Here is a 9599-nt window from a genome sequence, read left to right as displayed (position 1 = left end):
CTCAGAAGCGGGAACAAGGAATCTTACTCTCATCAAGAGAGAAGAGCCAGGAGTTAGTGCGGTCCCTGGACTCCAAAAACCAAACTGAGACCACTGCTACTGAGTGGATTTCCATCTCAGCACCATATGTTGTTGTATGATTTGAATCTTGTGGATTTATCAGTACTTGCTTGTGACCTAAAATGTGGTCTGTCCTGGAGAATCATCCATGTTCACTGGATGCTTGTGTGGAGTAGAATGTATACTGTGCTGCTTTTGGAGGGAGGGAGTGGTCTATGGATTTGCTAAGTCTCATTGGGTCTAGTGTCAGTCAGGTCCTTTGTTGATCTTCTTAGATGTTCTGTCTATAGTTTGAAAGTGGTGTCTTGAACTCTTAATGATTACTAATGTTACTGTATTTCTCCCCTCAACTATTACTTCTTTTATTCCATTTGCTCCCCTCTTCAATGAACCCTTTTAGGGAACTTTCACAGGTAGTTTCTGAGTCTTTTACTGTATAAAATGCCTTAATTTTGCCCTCCAAAATTTTTTTTAATAAAGAGAACATTTATTAAGTCTTAAACAGAATCGGGACAAGACAACCACAGAGCCATATCATCTGGATGAGGGAGACCATTACCATGAGGTCCTAATGGTGTTCCAGGGTTTGCTGGGATACATAATATTAAAAAGGGCAGGGGAGGTTAAAGAAGACTGTCACATAAACATGGTTGGCCGTCTCCCTTCAATTCTATCAGTGTTTGCTTTATATGTTTCGATGCTCCAATATTGGGTGCATATGTATTTAAATCTTCTTGATTAATTAATCTTTTTTCTACTGTATAAAGTCCATCTTTATATCTTCCAACAGATTACCTCTACGTCTACTTCATTTGATATTAAGATTGGTCTAACTCTCTTAGCCATTTTTTGCATAGGCTTTATTTTTTTAACCTTTCCCCTTCTACCTGTTTGTGTCTTTGGGTTTAAGGTGTGTCTCTTGTAAACAGCATTCTGCTACTTTGCCTTTTGATGGGAACATTAGTCCATTTACATTCACTATACTTACTGAAGTAACTGATGCTATTTTGTGTTTTATATATGTCTCAAGCCTTCTTTGTATTGCTTGCTTTTGTGTTTTATTGGTTTATTACAGTAGGATTTTTGGATTTCCTTTTGTATGAATGTGTTCTATGTATGTTTTTAGTGGTTAGCATGAATATTGCATTTAAGGACTTGTGTTTATAACACTGGGATAAACTGGCACCAACGTCATTTTAGTGTCACAAGAGATTTTGTAGCTGTGCTCTTCCTCTCCTGCCCCCTTTGTTGATGTCACGAATTATGCGGTTACATGTCATTGTCCTGTAGCATAGTTTCACGACTATTTTCACTTTTAATGTTGTGACTCAACCCTGTCCTTTTTGTTTTTTTAACCCTGTTGTTTTCCTTATATAAAAACCATTATTGTCTATCCTCTGTATATAGGTATGCATTGTTTCACATCCATTTTGGACAGTGTCAGACTGTACATATGTCCTTGGTCCCATCAGGGTTGTTTGTTTGTTTGTTTTTAGAGGGCAGCACTTCTCCTTTTATTATTTCCCCTCACTGATTTGAAAGGTGCCCGCCAACCCGGACTCTTGCCTCTTGGACTTTGGCTAGCAGGGGGTGGCTGCTAGGTGATGGCTGCTCCTTTGGCTCATGTGGGGTGGCATTGGCCATCCCCTTGGTCTCTGCCAGTAGCTCTAGCAGCAGTGATGATGAGGCCAGCTGGAAGTGGGCTTCCACAAGATTTTAATAGTGTTTGCACAACATCCTAATCACACAGCACCCTGTTTCACAGGATACATTGTGATAGTTAGGCATGACATACCTGTATCTATAGTATTGAATCGTCATTAAACCCATACTGACCTTATAGGACAGAGTAGAACTAATATAACCAGTAAAGTGAAGCACTCAGTGGTTCAGAATTGCCAGCCAGAGCTGCTTCCATAAAGATTTATAACCTCTGAAACCGTAATAGGCAGTTCTACTGCATCCTATTGGAGTGCTATAAGTATGGTTTAATATGACCTGTTATATTGTTTGTGCCTGAGAGATGACTTTAGGACTGTCAGGTTGGGCCATCAGGTCTGTTATGTTTTTTAGTCTGAGTTGAGGTACCTTTTGAAGTCTCCAATACCAGCTTGTGGGTTTTGTTTTCTTTAATTTTTGTTGCTGTTGTTTCTGAGGCTATACATACAAAACACACCAATTCAACAGTTTCTACATGTTCAAAATAGTAACATTGAGTAAATTCTTCTGGTTGTGCATCCATTGTCACCTCATTTTCTGAGTTGTTCCTCTATCATTAACATAAACTCACTGCCTCCTAAGGTTCCTATTTAAGTTTTTATCTAATTTTTCCCATTGCAGTTGCTAGTTTCATCCCATGTACCGGTAGGTAGTTCTTAAAGGAGTGTAATGCTCAAGGGGGGCCATTTTTATAGTTAAGCTAAACTGTTGTTTGTTCTTAAATAGACTTCAGGGAACATTCTTGGTGTATGGCTTAAAGATTGTTTCAGGGCAGTACCTTCAGGGACTCATCCATCTTCCATGGCTCTGGAAAGTCTGGCTAGAGTCTGTGAGAACTTGAAATTGTGTTCTTTTTCATGTTTGTTGTTGAAGGAATAGAATGACTAACATGTTTTTTTTGTTTTTTTTTACAGATTATCTTGATAATGGTAATAATAAAATGGCAATTCAGCAAGCAGATAAACTATTGAAGAAACATAAGGATCTTCATTGTGCTAAGGTACAAGTTCCATTGCCCACAAGTTATTTAGGTTTTGTGGATTATGTATTGTAGTTCTTTTACTTGAACGGGAAAAGGTTTTTAGTTCATTTCTTCAATGACCATTGTGTATTTTTACACAGGACTTTTCAGGCCCTTTATGATGAGGCATCAAAAAGTTTGTGGGAAAAATCCATTATCCTTCAATTCTATTTTCCCATGAACTTTTTGAAGCTCCTTTGTATCTGCTCAGTCACTTTAAAAGCTGTATAAATGTTTTGTGTGTGTTTTTTAATGCTAGCTTTTATTTCTTTGACATTACTTATCTAATTTAACTGGCGGTGGGCATTGTTGTCAAAGGAAAGAGATGAGGCTTTCTACTCCTAGGAAGACTTAGTTTCTGAAACCCCCAAGGGGCAGTCCTACTCTGTCTGACAGGGTGGTGGGGAGTCGGAATGGACCAGAGGGCAGTAGGTTGGTTTTTGAGTTTAAGCATTGTTGTGCATTCTCTTGTTTAACAACAGTGGGAAAGAATCTTGATTCACTTGTATTTTTAGTAAAAAATTGGTGTAGTTCTTTGCTAGCCAAAGTTGCACTTCCCCTGGAGGGGTGGGGGTGGGTGGGTGCTTGAACTATTCAGAGGGGATGTAAAAGGAGATACCACTGTGTTCTGGATTATGGGCTATAGTACAAGTTTTTAGTTGCCAGAGGGGCAGTGAATACATTTTTTTTTTTTTCTAAAAAGGAGGCATTAGGTCACGGAAGTTTGGGAACCTATGGTTTAGTTGATTAGCAACACATGCATATCTTAAAATCTATGTTCTCAAATTGGCTTTCTTAGGATCATAGTTTCATGTTTGCCCTTTTAAAACAAAATTTTCTCCCCGTCACGTCAGGTTCTAAAGGCAATTGGTTTGCAGAGAACTGGAAAGCAAGAAGAAGCATTCACCTTGGCACAGGAGGTGGCAGCCCTTGAGCCTACAGATGACAACTCGCTACAGGCGCTGACAATTCTTTACCGGGAGATGCACCGGCGTATGTTGCTCTCTTCCTGTTTTTTAAAAAGTCTCGTTTCTTAAGGGTTTTTTTGGATGATAGTTTTGATTGAATTTTTGGTTGCTTTTAGAGTCAGAACCGCAGAGTACCAGTGGGTGTGGTTGGCTTGGGTTGCCTGTTGTTAGCTTTCTTGATTTGTGGGGGTGGAAACAGGGAGACTAAGCAGTGACTCGGTTTATGAAGATTAGAGACAGACAAAACATTTACATATTTTCGATCTTTGAATTGGAATGCTGATTAAATTGAGTTAATAGTGACATTTTGATATGCGAAGTAAATGTGCTTATCATGGGATAATTTAAGCATAAAACAAAGTGGAGAAAATTCTTTTAAAATCTCATTTGTTTAAAAAAAAAATCTCATTGTACCCATGCCTCCCTTCCACTATTACTAACACATGATCAGTTTTCTTTTATGCTCCTCCCTGTACTAGATTATTTCAGTGCCTGTCTTAGATAGCCTATCATTTCATCTGCAAACAAGATATTGCTTTAAATAAAGGTTTCCACAAATATTATCTTATACATAACATTTTCACAATACCAAAAGCAAGCCAGTTGCTATTGAGTTGATTCTGAATCCTGGCAGCCCCTTGTGTGCAGAGTGGAAGTATATGCCTGACGGGTTTGGGGGCTGTGAACTTTGGAAGCAAGTTGTCAGGACTTTCTAACAGGTACTTCTGGGTAATTTGAACTGTCAATCTTTCATTTAGTAGTTAAGCACTCAACTGATTTTGTCACCCAGGGACTCCTTTTTATATTAAATATTATGAAGATAATTTATGATGTGTGGTAATGAACACATGAATTTACCATGTGCCTTAAGAAACAAAGCCTTCCTTGTCAGAGTGGGAAAGGCTCCCTGAGTTTTCTGGTTGGTCTCATTTTCCCTTTGCCCCCAGGATAGGATTCTTTATTTAGGATTTTTATTTTAGTCCTCTAGCATAAAAAACACTAACAAAACCAAACAAGGCCTGCTAGCCCTCTTGTGTCTTTAAGTGATGCATTATTTAGTGTTACTTATTTTTGAACTTTATATATGTGTGGTTTGTACTATGTATTTCGTGACTTGCTCTTTTCGTGTGCTATCCAAATATTGCCGTTGGTTGCTGTCAAGTAGGCTGCATCTCATGGTGCCATGTGTACAGCAGAAAGAAACGGTGCCTGGTCTGGGCCATTACGTTCATGACAGAGTTGGCTGAAAGTTTGAGTCCAGTGAGATTATTTCTGTTCTGATCCATAAGGTTTTCATTGGTTAATTTTTGGAAGTAGATTGCCAGGCCTTCTTCCTAGCCTGTCTTGGTCTGGGAACTCTGCTGAAACCTGCCTACCAGGTATTTGAAATACAAGCATCATAACAATGTGCAAGCCACCACAGTACAACAAATGAGTAGGTGATCGATGGAATACCCAGTAGCTGTAGTTAATTTATTTTCACTGCCATGAACTATTTCATTGCGTGATTATGTCATAATCTAGCAATTTGTAGTTTTGTGTATGTCTGATCAGCTATAAAAAAATAAAGAAGGAACTGCCAGCATGTTTTCTAAGTTTACTATCTTAGCAGCAGTGTGTGAGTTCCAACTGCTCTGCATCCTTGTCAGTAAGCACTTGAAAAACAAAACAAAAAACACTTGACATTTCAAAGTTTTATTTTTATTTATTTCTTTTTTACACTTGATGTTTTTAGCTTTAAAAAATTTTGTCAACCTGGTATAAAATTTTATATAGTTCAGTTGATTTAAGATTTGGGTTCTCCACTCAGTTTGTATGTTTTTTTAATCATTATTCCACAAATGTTGATTGACATGCTTCTCTGCAACAAATATTATATCAGAGTCAAGAATGAAAGTTACTATTTCTACCTTCCCGTGGTCCGTAGTCTATGTGAAATAGATCAGTAGACAGTATACCACATTATGTATTAGAAATGCTGTACTGGTTATTTAAAAGATTCAAAGATATCTGAGAGGTTGTCATCCAATCAAGGTAAAGGGACAGGGTGGAGTTCAGGGAAGGTCTTGAAGGTGGATTGCACTTAAATTGGGTCTTGGATGATGTTTACTGAGTAGGAAAGAGAGGGATCAGTGCAAAGGGATGAACGAGCACAAGGAATCTGGCAGGACTACAAATAGTGTACTGTGTGACTGGGGAACGAGTCTGGAAGGAGACAGGCCAGGCCCTTGAGGGTTCATACACATGATGGGGGAGACTTCACTGTAACAACATCTACCTAAGAGAAGAGAATGGATTAAACGAAGCAAAGAATATGTTTCTTCCTTAATGATAAGTAAGAGACATCTGTTTTTAACCAAAGAAATGGAATACTATCAGGACTTCTTTGATTACTAAAGTATAACTCCAATCTTCTCTTTATCTTAGCGGAGTTAGTTACAAAACTTTATGAGGCAGCTGTGAAGAAAGTTCCCAACAGTGAGGAGTATCACTCTCACCTCTTCATGGCCTATGCCAGAGTCGGCGAATACAAGAAAATGCAGCAGGTAACTCCATCCCCCAAACCTCCTGGGCTGTTGGATTTACTGTTAGAAAAGTCCCTGTTGTGATTTAACTGTAGCGGCTGTAGCGGGGTGCCTGTAGAACTGTGTTTGTGTGTGGAGAATAGCCCATTATTTTCATTGTGTATTTTATTTTATTTTATTGTTTTAGCTGTTTAATTCATGTTCCATACTATTCAGTGGTTTGAATGTACTTGAGTTGTGCAATTGTTAGCACGATCAGTTTTAGAATATTTTCTTCATATTTTTACTCTTGTTTTTTAACTCAATTGTTATTAAGTCCCCATCTCCCCAATCTCCCCTGCCATAACCTTAAGAAACTGTTAATCTGGTTATTGTCCCTATATATTTCCTTGTGGTATTTTAAAAATGAACTATTATTCAAGTTACTTAAGCCTTGTCTGTGGTAAAAAGCTGATTGTCCTTCTGTGGCCTCACGGTCTGTTTTGTTCAGTTCTGGTAAATCAGCTTTTCTATTGTCATCTGAATCAGACTTTGGGCAGAAATCCCAAGGCACAAATGAACAGATTATCTAGAAAAGGTAACAAATACAAGTAATGAATTTACGTTTCATGTGTGTATTTAACTATTTGTGACCTACTGAGAGTTTGAGATCAGTGAGGGAGAAATCCCCTTGCCTATGAGGTTGTATTTTTACCTGAGGTGGCCTATTTGCCAGGGGCACTTTTTTTTAAGGTGGTCTGATGGAATTGAGGAGCTGCAGTGGGTTTTGTGTCCAAGTGACTGAGCCTTGTGAGCCTCATTTGTGCTAGTGCATGCAATAGCTGACAGGGATTCTAGAGAAATGAAACCCACACAGTGTAGCACAGACACAAACATCACACATCTGAATGCTTTGTGTCTGTACAAGCAAAGCCTGCTTACTTGGGTTTCCACTTTATCTTATTCTGCTTAACATACTGCAACAGATAATTTCGGCAGGGCAGCCAGTACTCTTTATTAATATAAATTTTTTCTTCTTAAAAGCAGCATTTATATTTCCTTAGGCAAGTTTGCAAACTAGAAGAATTTTTCCTTTCATATGTATTTCTTCAGCAATTTTTAGCATTAATGTATTTGCTGGTGGTGTATGTCTTAGTATAATCATTCAGAGATACTTTTTTAAAAGAATTTTTATTATGAATTAGGTGGCAGTTTACATTTCAGATCATCAGTTTTGTATTTAGCAACTTAAACTAATTATCAACCCCCCCTAGTAGCTTACTGCATCCGCCATCCCTCCTTTGACTTCACCCCCTTGTGGCTTACTAGCTTCCTCTTCACCCAAGTGAGCATTACTTCATCTTCCCTCCCTTGCCCCTACCCCCTTTGGTAACTTCCAGTGTTTCCTTGGGTATGAAAACCTTTTAAAATGTAAACTAGATGTATTTTTAAAAATTGTTATCATTAATGTGTACATGTAAGTCATAAATTTAATTTTGATGTGTTTTAAGCAAAATATATTACTAAATGACCATTGATAGGGATAAAAAGAAATAACCCACTCACCATCATCGAGTTGATTCTGGTTCATAGTAACTATATAGGACAGAGTTGAACTGCCTCTGTGGGTTTTCAAGACTATAAATCTTTATGGGAATAGAAGCCTCATCTTTCTCCTGAGGAGCAGCTGGTGGTTTCGAACTACTCATCTTGTGGTTAGGAGCCCAACTCATAATACATCACCAGGGCTCTCCGTGATACAGAGTTAAAGAAATGATGGTACATCTGTACTGTATGTCCCATTCTTCTAAATGATGTGCTTTTATTTGTTGACACAGAAAGATGTTCCCAAAACACAGTGCTAACTGAGAAAGCTCCCATTGCCACTGACTCCATTCTGAGTCAGAGTGACCCTCCATAAGGTCTCTTTCTTTTTTTGGTATAAGGTTTCAGAAGCTATAAATCTTTATGGGAGCAGGCAGCCTCATCTTTCTCTTGTTAATTGAGAAAAACGGGTCATAAAAAGACTATGTCTCTAGGATAGATGCCAAAATGTTAATACGGTAGGGGGCTATGGATAATTTTCTTTCATCTTAATAGGTTTTCTGTTTTAAAAAAATATATAGGCATGTTATTAATTTTATGATCCCCAAATAAAACTTTTCATGTATATATAAAAACTTTTATAGAGCTACATAAAATAACAAGAATAGAAGGTTCCTATAATAGCAATATTGAGAAATTTTGGAAAAAAGGAAAAATAACCTACCATTTGAACCTCAGGCTAATTTCCATTTTTATATCATTTAGGTTTTTTTATGCCCAGAGTTTGATATGCAAAATTGCATCTTGTTTTCTTTTTTTTTGGAGGGGGAGCATTGCATTGATACGGTTTTAGCAGTTACACTTCTTTCATATGTCTTAGTCCTAACTTGATTTTGCATTATTTTCTTCTAATAATGTGCTGGAGAAATGGAGTGTTGGTGTTAAATACTTTAGGACAGAAATTGTACTTTTTTTTATACTGCATTTGTTGCTGCCTAAGAGAATTAAAATTCCTTAGCTATACACCTACCTACTTATTTTTAAAATGGCATATCATTCTTAGGTAATAGGTACTTCATAAATTTAGTGTCTTGTTTCTTTGGGGGGACAGGGCAGTGGCTTTTTTTTTATTTTGTTCACTGCTGAATCCCCAGTGCTTAGAATAGTATCTGTACAATAAATATTTATTAAACAAATGAACGATTACATAAACTGACAGAGGCAAGAGGGAGGAGGCTTGAGAATCAGAAAACATTCTAGCCTCAGAATGCATGCCTACCATCGGGTACATCGTGGTACTAATCCAGTGTGGTAAAGCATCGCTGGTTATTTATATGGTGACTGGACATTGGTTTTTCTGTAAATTACATTTCCATTCTCTGAGTTTTCGAGCTTACACTAACTTCAGAGCCATGTTTTTCAAACTCGTCCATCATCAAACCTTTGATGAATTAGACACACCCTGTTTAACCATTTTGACTCTAGATCATTTTGATCCTATCGCCATAGTCTTTTAGGTCTCATAACGCATCCCCCCTTTTAACCTGGTCTGTCTCTTCAAAGACTCTTACTACCCTGTTTCCCCAAAAATAAGAGAGTGTCTTATATTAAGTTTTGCTCCCAAAGCTGTGCTAGGTCTTATTTTCAGGGGATGACTTATTTTTCCATTGAAAAGAATACGGTACACATTTATTGTTTATTGTTTTATTAAAAGAGACCTCGTACTTCCTGTCTGCTTCGGCTGCACTGCGGCCAACAGTGAGCTGTGTGGCGGCGCCTGCC

At 37.8% G+C, this 9599-nt stretch overlaps 1 protein-coding gene across 1 annotated transcript in view; it reads left to right on the top strand.

Annotated features, from left to right (window-relative positions):
• Positions 1 to 9599, top strand: part of NAA25 (N-alpha-acetyltransferase 25, NatB auxiliary subunit) — a 77971-nt gene that overhangs the window by 10280 nt on the left and 58092 nt on the right. Inside the window, exons 2-4 of the mRNA XM_045296691.1 lie at positions 2694 to 2779; positions 3655 to 3793; positions 6196 to 6314. Of these exons, the coding sequence (XP_045152626.1) occupies positions 2694 to 2779; positions 3655 to 3793; positions 6196 to 6314 (344 nt within the window). The remainder of the gene's footprint in view (positions 1 to 2693; positions 2780 to 3654; positions 3794 to 6195; positions 6315 to 9599) is intronic.

This window comes from Echinops telfairi, unplaced genomic scaffold (assembly GCF_000313985.2).
Source record: "Echinops telfairi isolate 266 unplaced genomic scaffold, ASM31398v2 ScPeMD7_7412;HRSCAF=8450, whole genome shotgun sequence".
In the NCBI taxonomy this organism is placed as follows: Eukaryota; Metazoa; Chordata; class Mammalia; order Afrosoricida; family Tenrecidae; genus Echinops; species Echinops telfairi.
Note: the sequence above shows the minus strand (reverse complement) of the source record. Positions and strands in the feature narration are given on the sequence as shown.